Source organism: Nycticebus coucang, chromosome 14 (assembly GCF_027406575.1).
Source record: "Nycticebus coucang isolate mNycCou1 chromosome 14, mNycCou1.pri, whole genome shotgun sequence".
In the NCBI taxonomy this organism is placed as follows: Eukaryota; Metazoa; Chordata; class Mammalia; order Primates; family Lorisidae; genus Nycticebus; species Nycticebus coucang.
Window position 1 is genome coordinate 3,501,783 of NC_069793.1, and position 18,700 is coordinate 3,520,482.

The following is an 18,700-nucleotide window of genomic DNA, read 5'->3' on the forward strand; positions in this document are numbered from 1 at the left end:
AGCAGAGATACCCTGTTTCCTCGAAAATAAGACAGTGTCTTATTTTAAGGTGTGCTCCCAAAGACGTGCTAGGTCTTATTTTCAGGGGACGTCTTATCTTTCCTGTAAGTAGGTCTTATTTTCGGAGGATGTCTTATTTTCGAGGAAACAGGGTAGTTCTTAAAGGCTCCAGCTTTTAAATTGTAAGAGTCAGGTGCTTGAGAGGTATTTATTTTCTTCAGATGCTTCCTTTTAAATAGCTAATGACCAAAATAAATAAATAAATAATAGTAGATAGTAAACCTAAAGCTCAGAGTTTGTGCCATCATCTGTTGATTTGGGAAGACATGTGAATTTCCTCTCCACACAGAAAATATAATCCTGTTGGGGTTTGGAGCAGAATTGAAAAGGACAGGGAGAGGGCAGCAAGAGCGTTTAGCTAGAAATGCAGCCTCTATTCTCTGTCTCCACCACCAAGCAATAGTAGACAGAAAGACTTATGATCTATTTTATTTCTGGAACTCTGAGAAGGCACAGTTTTTCCAATGAGCCTTTGCTAATAAGAAGCAACTGCCACAGAGTAGAAATGTCACCTGTGTAGGTGAAGGAGGTCTAAGATAAACTCACCCCTGCCATTCTACTCAAACTTGTCACCCCTTAAGCCTCAGTCTCCTTGACTGCTTGACATTTGGGGGAAATCTGAAAATGTCTGTGGTGTTCACCCCTGAATAGAAGAGTGTAAGAGAGAACTAAGACCTGAAAGTCAGGGCACCTGTGAGGACTGAGGAAGAGTGGGGGTGAGAACTTCATAGTAGAGGCCAGGCCAGGGCCAGGTGGAGTAGAGCAGTGCCAGGAAGAGCTGGTGTGGGACCTACTGAGCTCCCCAAGATGCCATCGCTGTACTGTACCAAGACTATAGGTTCCACCTCCCAGAGATCTCTGCAGCAGATCAGTGGCCGAAGAGCCCAAAGGCCAAGACCCAGTGAAGGAAGCTACAATTTATAGGTTAGGCAAGAGAGGCAGAAGATGGTATTTGGCCTTGGTGCCCCTTCCCTGACAACAGAATGACACATCAACCCCAAACTGGAACATCATGAGGAGAAGGGGACTGGGAGGAGAACACTGAGAGAATGAGTTTACGACTTGCAATGATTGAGTTGTCTTGAATTGGTGAGGTTTATTCTTTGTCCAGCAAACAGTAGAAATGGGGGTGGGGTGGAGAACTAAGTTGAGAAATAAAGAAAATTACATATTTCCTTCCCTGAGTGTATGACTTGAAATTGTAAACAAGCCTGCTGCACAAGTGAAGGTCAGAAAGGTGGGCTGGCGAGGGGAGCATTGTACCTCTCAAGAACTGATCTGATTTCTTGTGTCTTCTTAGACCAGGATGCCAGCTTGGTCTTGGCCAGCAGGGCCCATGATTTGCAAAGGATGATCATGTGTTTGAAAGCAAATGTCTGCAAATGAGCCAAGATGAAGTCTCATATCAAATGGAGAATTCTAAAAGGTGGAGAACTCTAATGGTGGAGGTAGGGCATGGGGGACAAAAGAGAGTCCTGCCTTGAACTCCCTTATACAATGTAGAAAATTCTGAGTTTAGGAGCCCTAAGGGATGTGTTCTGAGTGGAACAATGCTCTGTGTACACACTGCTGTTGACTAAACTGGAGAGACTAGATACGATTTGAGGACATAGAAATATTACATCCATTTATCTTTGTCAAGTTCGGATTCATACCGGTACTTATTTATGGACTGTGCCACCCAAACTATTTTGAACTTGCAAACCTAAATGCCATTTAAAAACTGGGTCCATGGGAGGCACCTGTGGCTCAAAGGAGTAGGGCACCGGCACCCATATGCTGGAGGTGGTGGGTTCAAACCCAGCCCTGGCCATAAATTGCTAAAAAACTGCTAAAACAAACAAACAAACAAAAAAAAAAACTGGGTCCATCTGAATGATTCCAACCCACCTAGGGGAGGACTGGAATCAACCGTGATTCTCAATACCTTTTTTTACTAGATAATAATGAACTTCTTTCTTTCCTTTTTTTTATTTGACAGAGTCTTGCTCTGTCACTTGGGCTAGAGTCCAACAGTGTCATCATAACTCACTACAACCACAAATTCCTGGGCTTGAGTGATCCTTCTGTCTCAGCCTCCCAGGTAGCTGGGAGTACAGTTGTGCGCCACCATGCTCAGCTTATTTTTCAATTTTTTTTTGTAGAGATGGGGTCTTGCTATGTTGCCAAGGCTAGTCTCAAACTCCTGACCTCAAGCAATCTTCCCTCCTCAGCCTTCCAGAGGGCTAGGATTATAGGCATGAGCCTGTGCCTGACCCATCAACCACTTCTTTCTTCTAAGAAGTTCATGGCTAATTCTTGAGAATACACAGACGCTTTGAAAAAGTGTCTAATTGCATCCATATGCCCAAAATAAATTTTGGAAGCATTTGTTTAATACTAATGGCTGAGGGGGAGTCTTTGGGGTTCCTTAACCAAATTGCACTGGAAACTGTGAATTGTGCTGGAAAAACTTCAGTTCCAGAACGCAAAAGAGAGTAGATTTTATGTGTATCTTAGGAACTATGGACATTTTAGGTCAGTTTTCTGTATCTTCACCTAATCTGCATGTGCTATGGTACACAGCTAGTAGCCATTTCAACTATTACTGGCTTCTGAAACTTCTGGGTTGTTAAGACATCAGACTCTGGATTGCAAGAGGGACTTTACCTAACAATTGCAATCAGTGTAACCTGGCTTATTGTACCCTCAGTGTATCCCCAACAATAAAGAAAAAAACAAATAGCTTTACAGTAAATGTGGAAATCAAAAAAAAAAAAAAAAGGCATCAGACTCTGGACTCTTATGATCTTATTTAAATTCTGGCCCATCGCTTTCTGATTGTATGACCTTAGACAAGGTATTTAACTTCTCTAAGCCTGAGTTTCCTTATCTGTAAATAGAGGATAATTTTATAGAAGGAAGTTGTGGGGAGAAATTAAATAATGCATGTCAGGTGCGCGACACCTGGTGCCAGAGGAGGGCTCCTGTGGTAGCTATTGCTGTTACCATTATTTTACTTGTTTTGTATGTAGGAAAATCCCTTCTTAAGTAAAACATAATGTATGCCAATCTAGATTTGCATAAAAGGTTAATGGGAAGATTATTTGCCTTATAAAAGGATTCCTTAGTTTATGAAAGAATTGATAACAGGGTTTCTTTTAAACAGTCAACTTCCCAGTATGTCTAAAATGATTTGTTTCACACAAAACTTGGTTTATACAAATGTTTTAGGAACACAGCTAGTGCAAAAAGCACAGGACATCTGTAATACAATCATTCAGGCCAAGTCTGAGCCACTGTGACAAGTTAACAATAACAATCCTGGGTATTCTCCACAACCCTTTATGAAGGGATTAGCTGGATTCCCTGTGGTTGCAAAGGCAAGATCTGGGACCAATGGATGGAAGATATGGGGCAGGAAGGGGAGGTGGGTTTTAGCTTGAAATAATGAGAAATTCTCTGCCGAACTACTGTGTCTAAAGCTGGAATGGGCTGCATTCGAGGCAGCAAATGTCCTAACATGAGAAATTTGAGTAAATGCTAGATAGCAACTTGTTATGAGTGTTGGAATAATTGAACATGAAATGGGGAGGTGAAGGGGGTCAGTGTTCCCCAGCCCCACACACACTGAATACACTGTGCCAATCGGATCGATTCTCTACCTTGGATACCAGGAAGAGGTTCAGGAAGGAAGTAGAAAGAGGCTATTCAGGAGAAGGGGAGGGGATAAAGGTAATGAATTGGAAAAATTTTTGCTTCTCTGACTGGGAAATACTGGATTAAATGACCTCTTAAGTTTTTTTCTAATTTAAATATTCTAAAACTCTCAAATTGTTTCATAGACGTTATTTTAACTATATTCCTGGGAGAATTTTCCTATTTTAGTTGTGGAAAACTAGAGCATAACACCTAAAGTAAGAGGTAAAATGGGAAAAGAATTCAGACATCCTGACATTCGGACCCTTCTAGACGTTTGCTCTCGCTGCCTGTCTTCAACTGGTGAGAATGGAAGTTGGGGAAATAGAAGACAGAAGTGGTCTTAAAGTTAGACCAGGTGAAAATCAAATCAGCTTTAGAGACTGGTGAAATATCAGCTCAACTAAGATTGCAGATTACTAACTTTAAAGACTGTGTACACCAACCTTACTGGTAAAGTACTTCAGAGTTCTGTAATCATACAAAGACTAAACCAACTCACTGAACATGTGAAGCCAATACCCTCTATTTTTTTGAGACAGAGTCTCCCTCTATTGCTCTGGGTTGAGTACCTTGACATCAGAGCTCAACAGCAACCTGGAATTCTTAGGCTCAAGAGATCCTCTTGCCTCAGCCTCCCGAGTAGCTGCAAGTACAGGCGCCTGCAACACACTGCTAGTTTTTCTTTCTTTCTTTTTTTTTTTTTTTGACAGAGCCTCAAACTGTCACCCTGGGTAGAGCTGTGGCATCACAGCTCACAGCAACCTCCAACTCCTGGGCTCAAGCGATTCTCCAGCTTCCACCTCCCAAGTAGCTGGGACTACAGGTGCCCATCACAACGCACGGCTATTTTTTGGTTACAGCCGTCATTGTTGTTTGGTGGGCCCAGGCTGGACTCAAACCCTCCAGCTCAGGTGTATGTGGCTGGCGCCTTAGCTGCTTGAGCCACAGGCGCCGAGCCTAGTTTTTCTATTTTTAATAGAGATGGGGTCTTGCTCTTGCTCAGGCTGGTTTTGAACTTCTGAGCTCATGCAATCTACTCACCTTGACCTCCCAGAGTGCTAGGATTAGAGGTATAAGCCATAGAGCCTGGCAGCTAATGTCCTCTTTAAAGGGGTTCATAGATTAAAAATCTTTGTCCTGATTAGTCTGCTCATATTTCAGATAAAGTTGATCATCTGGCTTTCAGATCAATAAGTTTACTTGGCAAGATGTGACCAGATGACACTGCTATTTTCCATTCCCAAGACCTCTAGGCTACATAGAATACTTCCCTTCCGGTGGACATCAGCTGGCAGGGCAAACCAAGCCCTCCTTAGATAGAAGGTAAAAAGCTAGTCACAGACAGCAGAACCATTTTTGTGATAGAGATTTTATTAGTTATCTTGGCAGAGGAGAAATTGGACAGTAACAGGAAGGTTATGAGATCTCCTGGGCTGGGCCAGCACCTGCTACTGGCAAATGAGAAATCAGTGACTCTTTGCAAAGGGTGACTTGCCAGAGAAAACAGGAAGCTCCCCAGTATCACTGTTCCCCATTCTAAGGAGAGGAGAAAAGCAGGAGATGGGGTGAAGAAGAAACTGCTCTTCATATTTTAATTATATAAACTTTGGTGTTGTCTTGGGAAGAGACTTTTTTGCCCGTAAGTCTTAGAAAGAGGAAGAATAGATGCTGCAGCCCAAGAATTGCACAAAAGTCAGCACTACTATGGCTCCGGTGCCCCAGTATTGTAACATTTTTCTGCAAGAAGATCCCTGTATGACCCCTGATAGGAAAGAAGAGGGAGGTGAGTGTAGAAGCTGCCCCAGATTCTGTGCTCCAGGTGGAGAAGGCCTCAAGAAGGTGAAGAGATGAGCTAATCTGAGCTTCATGGCCCCATTTTCAAGGATGTGATTAGTGGAGAGGCACCTGGGACCTGCTCCATTTCAGGAAACCCGGTTATGGGAACTGGTGGGGGACAGATTTTGCGCAGGACCCAGGAGAGGCAGTTAACCCTTTCCTAGTATCTGTATGGAAAACAGCCTCTTTTATTTAATTAATTAGTTAATTAATTTATTTATGAGGTGGAGTCTCACTCCGTTGCCATGGCGTCATAACTCTTGGCAACTTTAAACTTTTGGGCTCAAGCAAGCCTCCTGCCTCAGCCTCCTGAGTAATAGGACTATAGGCACCCACCATGAAGCCTGGCTAGTTTTTCTTTCTTTTTTTTTTTTTTTGAGATGGAGTCTCACTGTGTTGCCCTCAGTAGAGTGCTATGGTGTCTCAGCTCACAGCAATCTCAAACTCTTGTGCTTAAGCGATTCTGTTGCCTCAACCTCCCAAGTAACTGGGACTATAGGCACCTACCACAACGCCCGGCTATTTTTTGTTGCGATTGTCATTGTTGTCTAGCTGGCCCTGGCTGGGTTCGAACCTGCCAGCCTGGGTGCATGTGGCTGGCGCCGTAACCACTGTGGTATGGGCACTGAGCCACTTGGCTAGTTTTTCTATTTTAGTAGAGACAGGTTTTCAATTCTTGCTCAGGCTGGTCTCAAATTCCTGAGCTCAAGCAATTCATCCGCCTCAGCCTCCCAGAGTGCTAGGATTACAGGGGTGAGCCACCATGTCCAGCCAAAACAGCCTCTTTTAATAGTTGCTTGTTTTCCAGGGGAGAAAGCTCTCAAAATGGACTTCCTTTTGTATCAGCTTGGTAAGGGGAACTTCAGGGATATTTTGCACTGAATTTCCTAGGGTCACCTCTTCAGGGCATTTGAAAGCTCTTGGGGGAGTCTGAGAACAAGGTAGTATCTAATACCTTGGATTATCTAGGAATGATCTATACAGAGAGGGCATATCCACAGGGAAAGACAAGCTCAATAGTCCCTAAAAGGTCACTGTTCATCTGGCAGCATTCCCTAGGAGGGGAGAGACTATACTCAGATCCTTGGGTTTGGATCAAACTGGTGTTCTTTAGGTGAGGTCTCTTCCAATCAGACAGGGATTTCTTCTCAGAATAAACAGGAAATCCAAGGTGGACATGAAGCAGTAATCCAAATCTTAAGGTGGGTGGAGAAATGGAAGCGGAATCCATGTCACCAGTGACATAAAAACTGGGATAAACTGGTCTCCCAAAGACACTGCTGCTAAGACCTTGAAGGTCAGGGCTGAAAACATCCAGAGTCATATCCAAAGGCTCCTGGTTGACTAAGGTGACCTAAACTGTAGGCAGGTCATTGGATTTCCTTAGGCCTCTAATTTCTCCTTCTATTGAAAATGGCAGGTAACCTCTGAAGCCCCTTCTGGCTCTATCATTCTATTGCTCTGAGCATGGGGTCTGAGTAAAAATAGTTTTAACAATGTAGAGTTCAATAGCATATAAGTTACTAGACCCCAGACAGGGTGGGGACACACTGATGGGTGTAGAGAACTGTGGACTTATTCAAGTCTTGGTCTGTGGGATGGGTGTAGAGAACTGAGAACTGAGAACTTATTCAAGTCTTGGTCTGTGGGAAACAGAGTATGTGACAATAAGCTGTCATTTAATAATGTTACTAGCTCTTTTTCCCTCGGTAACTCCTTTTCCTAAAGGGGATGAGAGAGGGGGAGGGGGTGTGGGTGTGGTCTCAAGAAGAGAGAGTGAAAGAGAGAGACTCCAGTAATGCCCCAAATGCCAGCTCTCTTATCAAATTTGGTGATGTGGTGAATTTTCCAGAAATTAAAAGTTACCTTTCTCCAATAGGTCTACCTGTGAGCAACTGAGGTGCGGAGGAAGGGCAAAGTGCTGATTCAGGTCTCAATAGGCATGTTCTTTGGAGGAGTACCAAGGCTGTGTACTGGGCAGGTAGCCTGCCAGCGGCCCAGCCTGTTCTACCCAATTCTGCCTCCTTGGAGCTGGGGTGGAAGAATTTTCCCTGAAGGAAAGCAGCCAACACCCCGTCCCACCCTTCTCCTTCGGCAACTCCTTGCCAGGCAGGAATCTCGTCAGGGTTTGCTTTTGGCTGCCAGAGCGCCAGCAGTTGCGAGCTTAAGCTCCCCTCGCCAGGCCGCTCAGACCTTCCTTCCCTGAAGCTGGGGACGCTCTTGGAAACCTCCGGAGCCCCAGCCCGCTGCAGCCCTGAGCGAGGGCGGACATGGGGAAGTGCCTGCGTGGGGCGGGGGCAGTCTGGGCTCCTTTGATTGGGCTGGGAGATGCTTGGGACTGGAGGTGCCAGATGAAAGACGGGGGGCGTCTAGTTTGGAATTGCAGATTAACGAATATTCTTTTTAGCATTTGTCCCAAATATTGATGAGATATACGTATACTTATAAAGCATTCGTTTATCTTAAATTCAATTTTAACTGGCCGTCCTTCCCTAAATCTGGAAACCAGAGGTTGGTATAGGGCACTCAAGGCACCCTCCGCAGAAGGCTAGGCCGTTTTGGGGTCAACAACCAGTTTAGGATTTCCGCCCAGGCACCAGCAGCTTCTCCCGGCTGAGCAAAGAGTCCTGGAGAGCGCGGAAAGCGGCGAAGGCGGCGGGTTCTCTGAAAAGGGCTGCAAGCTGCATTCCAGCAGGGCCGTGGGAACGTCTCCGGGAGAGGAGGGAGGGCCTGGCCTCTTTCCCGCCCGCCCCCGGCCCCGGCGGCGGGCCGTGGGCTCTCACCTCTCCTCCCGGCTCCTCCCTCGCCCGCCCACTCGCCCGCCCCTCCCCGCTCCTCTCTGCTGCACGCGGCCGGGGGCGGGGCGGCACCGAAGGCGCAGGCGCGGCGGGCGGGGCGGCGGGGCGGGGGTGAGCGTGGGCGGACGCCCGGCGGAGAGGGGCTGCCGGAGGGCAACTTTCGGCTGGGTGTCGCTGCTGCTCCCAGGGCGGAATGGAGGGGACGGCAGTGGCCGTCTTCGAGGTGATGACGGGAAGGGAGAGGAAGCAGAGAAAGACACTTTATGAGGAGACGGGCTTTGTGAGGAGACCGCGGAATTTGGGCAGAGGGGCGTTGCCCGAGGTGCAGGAGGAAGGTCGGGAATGCAGTGAAAGGGTGACCATCAGCCCGCCTCCCACGGGTTGTCAGGACAGACGGAAGCCGGGGCTTGGGAGCGCTGGGCACAGGCTCGCAGGGTTGTCGGTGAGGAGCAGCTGCTCAGGCGGGGGAACGTCCCCCACACGTCCCAGCTGAGGACGCCCGGGCTCAGAAGGCCGCGGGGTTTGCTCAAACTCAGCGGACACCAAGGGGCCGAGCCAGATGCCAGCCTCGCTGGTGGCCGGCGCTGGTCCCAGCGCTTCCCTCGCCCGGTGCTGGGAGGGAAAGGCAACGAGCAGCCCTGAGGGCAAGTCGGGGATCCGTGACGCAGGCAAGGAGGGGCAGGGTCGAGGAGGAGCGCGGGGCCCCGTCTCAGGTCGCGGGTCAGAGGAGGTTGGTGCAGACTCCTGGGTCCCAGGGCGGCTGCAGACGGGTGCGGCCCCCGACCTCGCCCGACCTGCTCTGCTTGAGAGCGCGGCGCGGAGCACCTGGCGCCCCCAGGGGCGGGCTCTGCCGGGCCAGCGCCGGATTGGACGCTTCGCCCGCGCGGGCGGGGCCTGGGCGGCTAAAGCGGAATCCCGGGCTCCCTGCCTTTTGTCATCGGCTCAGATACTGCAGGTGATCGAACCCAGCGCGCTGACTCTTGGGCTGGCGTTCTTTTCGCAGGTTCTCTCTCATTTCGGATGTAGACACTAAGGGAAGTCTGAACAGAGGGAGCACAGGAAATAGAGGGTGTGTGGAGGAAAGTGTTAAGACTGCACATTCCTGGAAACCATGCTTATGAAACTCTGGGACAGATCCGTGTCGCCCAAGTTCTCTTACATTTCCCTGCCTTCAGAAAAAGGGGTGGTAGGTGTGGTACATTAGTGTTGAAGTGGAATTTACGTTTATTAATAATAAATACACTTTAAGTTTATCTCATGAAGATTGAATATTTTATCCATACAACTTGGGATCCTATTCAGCTTGAAAGAATTGTGTGGGCTTGGCGCCGGTAGCTTAAGCGGCTAAGGTGCCAGCCACATACACCGGAGCTGATGGGTTCGAATCCAGCCCGGGCCCACCAAACAACAATGACAACTACAACCAAAAGATAGCCGGGCGTTGTGGCGGGCACCTGTAGTCCCTGCTACTTGGGAGGCTGAGGCAAGAGAATCGCTTAAGCCCAGGAGTTGGAGGTTGCCGTGAGCTGTGAAGCCACCGCACTCTACCCAGGGCAAAGGCTTGAGGCTCTGTCTCAAAAAAAAGAAAAAAGAATTGTGTGCAGTCTTTACTGCAGATGAACTTAGAAATTTTCTTTTTCTTTTTTTTTTTTTCAGCGTGCCGTGGCCTCACACAGCTCACAGCAACCTCCAACTCCTGGGCTTAAGCTATTCTCTTGCCTCAACCTCCCCAGTAGCTGGGACTACAGGCACCCGCCACAATGCCCGGCTATTTTTTGGTTGCAGTTTGGCCGGGGTCAGGTTTGAACTCGCCACCCTCGGTATATGGGGCCGGCGCCTTACCGACTGAGCCACAGGCGCCGCCCACTTAGAAATTTTCTAATAGCTAATATCTGTTATGTGCCCTGCACTGTGTTAAGCATTTTGCGCATATTTGTTTACTTACAACAGCAGCCCATGTGTTTTATCCTCATTTTTGTAGATGAGGAATTCCTGGTAGAGAAAGGTTAAGTAACTTGCCCACGGTCACATGCTAGAATCTGGCACAGCAAGGGTTCAAATCCAGGCATTTTCTTTCCTCAGGTGAAGGGGAAACAGTAAAGACAAACCCAGGCATTTACCCTTAGTACTCTCATATAGCATTCTGACCCTCAAAATGTTGATTTAGGTAAGTCGCTGGCTGGCTCTTCAATAAAAGGACTCCTCTTTAAATTAAAAAAAAAAAAAAACCCAAGTTGATTTAATGAAAAATCAATATGATTCATAAACAGAAGTCACTCTTATTCATGGTCATCTTGTTGGCTTTTATTTGAGGGGAAAAAAGAAATAAAAACCCTCCCGCTTAATTTTCCCCTAATTATTTCCAGAACAAACTTATTCTCTGAATAACACAATTTATTGTCTCACTGCCCTGTTTTGGGGCATTGTGTTTAATTCCACTGTCTCCTTTCTTATGTCACTCTCCCAGAAGCTATTTATGTGGTTTAGACACAATGAACAAATGTAAATTTGACATTTCACAAGCAAGAATATAGTTCTGGGGAGGAAATTAGAGTTATTAATTTAACTATCACATGAATTTATTATTACCATGATTTCTAAAGAAGATTGTATTTTCTTTGCATTGTACTCTTTTCAGATTTTGAGATACTTAATAATTCACTGGAAGTGTGAAATAGGAGTATCAAAGGGAGCATTGCTAGAAGGACAGCTAATGATTTCCATAGAAGCATTACATTCTAAGCACCAGGCAAATGCTCTTCACTGTGTAACAACTAGTAAGTAGAGGAAGAAAAACTATCAATTTTCTATCTTTGTTTTGTCATGATTTGTGTCATATTTTTTTAAAAATGTCAATTAGACTCTTGTTCCAGGATTGTTCCATAGTTTAAAGCAAAATGATTATGTAATAAGTCTCTGGCGATAGATTTATAAATATTTCAAACAGCAAAGGTGAGTGGAATGACTCATCAGATTATTTATTTTTTATTTATTTGTGCTTTTGAAACAGTCTTACTCTGTCACCGTAGAGTGCAGTGGTGTTAGTGCAGTAGCTCATGGCAACCTCAAACTCTTGGGCTCAAGTGATCCTCCTATGCCTCAGCCTCCTGAGTAGCTGGGACAATAGGCGCCTACCAGAACACTCAGCTATTTTTAGAGAAGGGGTCTTGCTCTTGCTCAGGCTGGTTTCAAACTCCTGAGCAATAATCCACCCACCTTAGCCTCTCAGAGTGCTAGGATTACAAAATTGAGCCACCTGACCCAGCCTAGATTGTTTATTTTTACTGGCTTAGATGAAAATTGCTTAGAGACTCAGCACCCGCAACTCAGTGGTTATTAGAGTGCCGGCCACAGGCTGGTGGGTTCGAACCCGGCCAGGGCCTGCTAAACAACAATGACAACAGTAACAAAAGAAAAAAAAAATAGCTTGGTGTTATCATGGACATCTGTAGTTCCAGCTACTTGGGAGGCTGAGATAAGAGAATCGCTTAAGCCCAAGAGTTAGAGGTTGCTGTGAGCTGTGACGCCATGGCACTCTACCAAGGGTGACATAGTGAGACTCTGTTTCAAAACGAAATAAATAAAAATAGGGCGGTGGCCCCATGTGCCTAGGGTGGTGGGTTCGAACTCAGCCCCTGCCAAACTGCAACAAAAAATAGCCGGGTGTTCTGTCGGGCACCTGTAGTCCCAGCTACTTGGGAGACTGAGGCAAGAGAATCGGCTAAGCCCAGGAGTTGGAGGTTGCTGTCACTCTACCCAGGGCGATAAAGTGAGACTCTGTCTTAAAAAAAAAAATAAAGAAAGAAAAATAAAATTGCTTAGAAACAATATTATTTGCCTTTAGTTTTAATCTACTCTTTCACAGAAAAATTATGTTACAGTATGCTTTCCCTATTTTTTCTTTCATGTCCAGACCTTAGCAGTTCCAAAAAAGCCAAAAAAAAAAAAAAAAAGAAAAAAATTAGAGGAACAGAAGAGAAAATGATGAGTGGGGTATGTTTTGGTAATTCTCACCTTGCATTTAGTTTGGAAGTATCTCTTCCACTTTATCATTTTTGCCAATTCTGTTGAGGAACAGCTGATGCATTAAGTGGCTCTGAAACAAATAATCTTAAATGTGTTAAGTGCTTGTTTTTTAGGGGGCCTTGTGTATACCTCCATTAAAGAATACTTTGGAATGTCACATCAGCCTTTAAAGGAGTCGCTTGGACACTGAGTTGAGAATAGATAGATAGTGCCTTAGGTCTATAACACATTTGCTCACCTGAGCTGGAATTTTGTTCTCTGTGTGTATTTAGTATTAAACATCCTCAAGAGAGGTATGACAGGTTGGTTTGCTGTTATTTCCATTAACTACACTCTGGGTAGAGTTCCCACCACTCATAAAAATGCTAAGCTACATGAGTATGATGATTTTTGGTCTGTATATGATTTTAATAGGTTGTGCATTAATTTCTAATCCCAATGAACTGTATCCTGAGTAGCATGGTTGACTTCACTCAAAGCAAAGAACTTCAGCCATAATAGTCTTTGGAAAAAACCCAATTCTGCATTTTGAGTCTAATGGACTTCCTTAGTTCATCTGCATGGAGGTATTTCTCTTCTTTTTATTGTCTCTCATTTTCATGTAATTATATTTATAATTTTTTTTTTTAGTCTCACTCTGTCACCCTGGGTACTGTGGTGTCATCATAACTCATAGCAACCCCAAACTCTTGGGGTCAAGCAATCCTCTCTCCTCAGCCTGCCCCAGTAGCTGGGATGTGCCACCAAACCCAGCTATTTTTTCTATAGAGACAGGGTCTCACTTTTGCTCAGGCTGGTCTCGAATTCCTAAGCTCAAGCAGTCAGCCTGTCTTGGCCTCCTAGAGTGCTAGGATTACAGGAGTGAGCCACCACACCCGGCCTGTGTTGTTGTATCTTGACTTAACTTTTTTAGGTATTATTTATTGACTTCCTGCCATGGAAGTTGATAGCTCTCTTTCATATCTTCAACTCTACCATGTCTTTCTTCTACTATAGTTACATTTTTACACCAAAAATGTAAATCAGTTATTTACTTACTGTAAAAGTTTACTTATGACCATAAAATTCTTTTCACATTTAGAAAACTATGATTACTTTTTCTTTATATTTTCCCTTCTGTTAATAATCGTTTTAATTTATTTTCCATGTTTTTATCATCTAGTCATCTCCCAAACTTTCAGCATTTGTCTAAATTTACTTAATATATTCCAACACATCAGATATTACATCATTTCATTCTCCTGAAATGCTCTGTCCTAGAGTTTTCTGACCTACTTTAATCTTGACCTGACACCCTCAGTATTTGATACACTGCTCTAATTTTGTGATCCTTCCTTCGCTGTTTTTATTTGGTTTTTCTCATGTGCTGAATTTTGTGTTTCCTGGCTTATTCCTTGTTTTGATGGATCTCAGGCTCCAGTAGCTTTTTTTTTTTTTTTTAGAGACAGAGTCTCACTTTATCACCCTCGGTAGAGTGCCATGGCATCACAGCTCACAGCAACCCCCAACTTCTGGGCTTAGATGATTCTCTTGCCTCAGCCTCCCTAGTAGCTGGGACTATAGGTGTCTGTCAGAATGCCCGGCTATTTTTTTGTTGCACTTTGGCCGGGGCTGGGTTAAAACCCTCCACCCTCAGTATATGAGGCCAGCACCCTACTCACTGAGCCACAGGTACCAGCCCTCTGGTAGCTTCTTAAGAGAGTATTTGGGAGATAGATTTCTTGAAACTTTGCATCTCTGAAAATATCTACACTCATACTTGATTGATTGTTTGGCTGAATATAGGATTCTAGGTAATTCATTTTCCTTCAGAGTTTTGATGATATTGCAACGTTATCTTCAAACTTCAGGTGTTGCTATTAAAAATTCTAAAGTCGGGCTGGGTGCAGTGGCTCATGCCTGTAATCCTAGCACTCTGGGAGGCTGAGGTGGGTAGATTGCTTGAGCTCATGAGTTTGAGACCAGCCTGAACAAGAACGAGACCTCATCTCTAAAAAAAAATAGCCTTGTGTTGTGGCGGGCGCCCATAGTCCCAGCTACTCGGGAGGCTGAGGTAAGCCCAAGAGTCTAAATTTGAGGTTGCTGTGAGCTATTATGCAATGGCACTCTACTAAGAGTGACAAAGTGAGACTCTGTCTCAAAAAAAAAAAACAAAACACAAAAAACTGAAAGGAACTTGTTTTTTTCGAGACAGAGTCTCATTTTGTCACCCTTGGTGGTGTGCTGTGGCATCATAGCTTATAGCAACCTCAAACTTAGACTCTTGACCTTAAGCAATTCTCTTACATCAGCCTCCTGAGTAGCTGGGACTACAGGTACCCACCACAATGCCTGTCTATTTTTTCGTTATAGTTTTTTTTTTTTTTGTTACTGTTGTCATTGTTGTTTAGCAGGCCTGGGCTGGGTTCGAACCTGCCAGCCCCCGTGAATGTGGCCAGCACCGTAACTACTGAGCTACGGGCGCCAAGCCCAAACTAGCATATTTTATAACTGAAATGATCCATCTATGAAAAGCTGAGTGATGACTGTATAGTTTTTTCATCAGTAATTGTTGAAAGCTTTAACAGATATGATTAGTTATTGCAATGTTTCCAAAATGTGCACCACAGATGTTTATGAGTTATGAGAAAGGAGTTATGTTATTATCTGTATTTGGGAAATGCTTGTTAAAATTTTTGTTTTTTGCTGTAGGTCTTCTCAGGACCTTTTATATGCCAGTGTGGACAGTGAAACATGTTTGAGAAATGCTATATACTGTAATCTCCTCCACCCTTTTGAAGATCATCTTCTATAGAGGGAATTTGGGGGAATGCTTGTTTTTAAACATATGTATTTTACAGATAAGTCTTTAGTCTTTGCTGTCATCTCTGCATCTGGAGGATAGTACTTTATGACTTTAGTATAAAAACATTAGCTATATAGCTGGAAATTGGGGACTGAGTGGGCTGTGGAACAGGTGAATAGTCGTTCTCCCTGAGCACATTTATTAAAAGTGGCCTGTTTAGGGCGGCGCCTGTGGCTCAAGGAGTAGGGCACTGGTCCCATATGCCGGAGTGGCGGGTTCAAACCCAGCCCCGGCCAAAAAGAAAAAAAAAAAAGTGGCCTGTTTACAACAATTATTGATATGATACTTGCTAAAACTAAGAAAAGATATTCCAGGAAGCATCACAGTCATAGTGTATGGTAGATTGGTTGTATGGTTAATGTTGTTCTTCTCCACTAATCAAAGAAAGAATGTGAGAAGAATAATTTTATTCTAAATGATTGGTTATAATATAGGCCTGCCTCCACCTGCCATCCCTGCCCCAGTGACCTCCCCCTCCTTTATGTTAGAACCAGTGTATGCCAAACCCTGTCTTTTGTTAAATGTTCTATGCTGCTTGAACTTAGACCTTTTTTTTTTTTTGAGATAGTGTCTCACAGTGTCACCCTGGGTAGAGTGTCACGGTGTCCACACTCACAGCAACCTCCAACTCTTGAGCTGAAGCGATTCTCCTGCTTCAGCCTCCCAAGGAGCTGGGAGTGGCGGCACCTGTGGCTCAAGGAGTAGGGCGCCGGTCCCATATGCCAGAGGTGGTGGGTTCAAACCCAGACCTGGCCAAAAACCAAAAAAAAAAAAAAAAAAAAACCCAAGGAGCTGGGAGTATAGGCGCCCGCCACAATGCCCGGCTATTTTTTGGTTGCAATTGTCATTGTTGTTTAGCTGGCCCAGGCTGTGCTTAAACCCACCAGCCTTGGTGTATGTGGCTGGTGCCCTACTCATTGAGCTATGGGTGCCAAGCCGAACTTAGACCTTTTGAATTATGTATTGCTAAAACAAAAAAAAAAGAAATATGTATTGCTTATCATTTGTCCAAAAGTTATTTCAGATTTGGAGATCTAGAGCGTTCCTATCCAATTGAACTTTTTGTGATGATGGAAATGTTCTTTGTGCTGTGTGGTACTAGTGTTCAGCCACATGTGTTTATTGACCACTTGAAATGTGAGCAGTGTGATTGAGGAGCTAAATTTTTAAGTTAGCTAAATTTAAATGTTCATTGCTATGGTACTGGACATTTAGAGAATGATTTTCTCTCACTGTTGCTTAGTGATTCTCACCCTTTTTTCTTGACCAGAAGGATACAGATTTTCTGACGGATAGACATACTTCCATTACTTCATCTGGCAATGATTTCTTAGATTCTTAACTGTAAGGTCACATCTCTCTGGGAAGGGCATGTTCAATTTGGGGGAGAAGAAACCCTCCAGGTGATTCTGATCTTTTATCCTCTCTTAGACGCCTGCTTCCTAACTCACCCTCTACCCCAGTGATTTTCTTATTTTTTTTTTTGTAGAGACAGAGTCTCACTTTATGGCCCTCGATAGAGTGCCGTGGCGTCACACGGCTCACAGCAACCTCCAACTCCTGGGCTTAAGCGATTCTCTTGCCTCAGCCTCCCGAGTAGCTGGGACTACAGGTGCCCGCCACAACGCCCGGCTATTTTTTGGTTGCAGTTTGGCCGGGGCCGGGTTTGAACCCACCACCCTCGGTATATGGGGCCGGCGCCCTACCGACTGAGCCACAGGCGCCGCCCCCCAGTGATTTTCAACCAGTGTGCCTTGAGAGGATCTTAGGTGTACCATGAAAAATTTTAAAGGTCATTAAATTAATTTTGAAAGAAGTTGAAAGCACAGTAAATATATTCTTATTTTTACTATTTTCTTTGATCAGTACAATTTAAGTGTGCCACGGAAGTTTATAGGTTCAGATGTGCTGCGAGATAAAAAAGTTTGAAAAACACTAGTCTGCCCCAAGGAATTATTGTTATAAATGTTCTAATATTTAGTTTTAGAACACAAGGTACAGAAAATTCTTACCTGCCAGCCTAGTATTGTATTTTCCATTTAAGAGTAAAGTTGGTTAAAAGAGGGCCAAAATTTTAATTGAATCTTACACTGGACTGCGAATTAATGGCCTGATGTACTCTGATTACTAGCTGCAATTTGCTTTCTTCCCGTACCCTTTTCTATCAGGTATAGCAGCATCTAAAGAGGCAGTGCTGGTATGTCTGGGCACAGGTGTGGAACAAAGGTGAAAAGCTTGCTATTTGGTACCATCTCCAAGAAGTTATTCTGTTCCCAGTGATTACAACCTCAAAGTATTTCTGTAGTGATTTCATTTTGACTGAACTCATTAGTAGTGGTCACTTTTTTAAATGTTCTATACCTATTAGGAGTGTTTTTAGACTCCTGTTTGATTCCATAAATAAAATATATTTACTTGTCTTAATTTGTGATATTTATTTGTATTCTCTTTCTTACAGTTGCTCCTGTAGGAAGCCTTTATGGTGGCTTTGTCCTCAAGAAGTTTCTAAAAGGTAAAATATTACTCAATTTTCATGAGACTGAATCTCTTCCTGGCAATGTATTTGGTATTTTCTGAAACAAACTTTTACTGAAAGATAAGATTGCTGAATTTAGTAAATAAAAATACAGGATACCCACTTAAATTTGAATTTAAGATAAACAATGAATAATTTTGTAGGATATGTCTGTCTTTTGCAGTACTTTATCCTGCATTTTATTTGGCAACTCTACTGAAAGATGATCTGTAAAACTGTATAAATACAAGAATGGACAAAATACCTAGGTCACTGTAGCGTCTCTGAATATTCTCAGTACAACTTCAGGCAAAATTTCCTAAATGTGAAATAAAAATTTTAGTAAAGTTTTTGCTTCCATCTACTTCAAAGAAAGAATGTGAGGAGACTAATTTTACTCTACATGGTTATTAATATCCTTTCTACATTTTATGCCAAAGTTGGTATAGTTTAAGAGCTTTTGGTGACCTTTTGTTTTAAGAATTTATTTCCTTTGACTTAAGAATAATCTATAAGCCAGAGGGCATGATTTATTTTAAGGAGACCAACTGATCTGAGGATTGTGCTTTCATTTTTATCTTCTATGGTTGTTTGGTTCATGCATATTATCCAATGGACCTGTCTTTTCCTAATGAGTTGTTAATTTGCATATTTTCACAAAATAATTTTTTTTAAGAGCCAGGATCTTTCTCTGTTGGTCAGGCTAGAGTGCAATGGCATCATCATAACCCACTGCAGCCTCAAAAGCCCTGGGCTCAAGTGATCCTTCTGCCTCAGCTTCTCTGGTAGATGTGATTACAGGCACATGCTACCATGCCTGGCTAATTTTTAAATGTTTTGTAGAGAAAGAGTCTTGCTATGTTGATTAGGCTGGTCTCAAACTCCTGGGCTCAAATAGTTCTTCTGCTTTGGCCTCCAGAATTGCTGAGATTACAGACA

At 44.0% G+C, this 18,700-nt stretch overlaps 1 protein-coding gene across 1 annotated transcript in view; it reads left to right on the plus strand.

Annotated features, from left to right (window-relative positions):
- Nucleotides 1-8,604: 8,604 nt before the first annotated feature.
- C14H11orf80 (chromosome 14 C11orf80 homolog) overlaps nucleotides 8,605-18,700 on the plus strand; it is a 76,133-nt gene continuing 66,037 nt past the window's right edge. Inside the window, exons 1-3 of the mRNA XM_053561122.1 lie at nucleotides 8,605-9,330; nucleotides 11,014-11,152; nucleotides 17,705-17,758. Of these exons, the coding sequence (XP_053417097.1) occupies nucleotides 8,935-9,330; nucleotides 11,014-11,152; nucleotides 17,705-17,758 (589 nt within the window). The 5' untranslated portion in view covers nucleotides 8,605-8,934. The remainder of the gene's footprint in view (nucleotides 9,331-11,013; nucleotides 11,153-17,704; nucleotides 17,759-18,700) is intronic.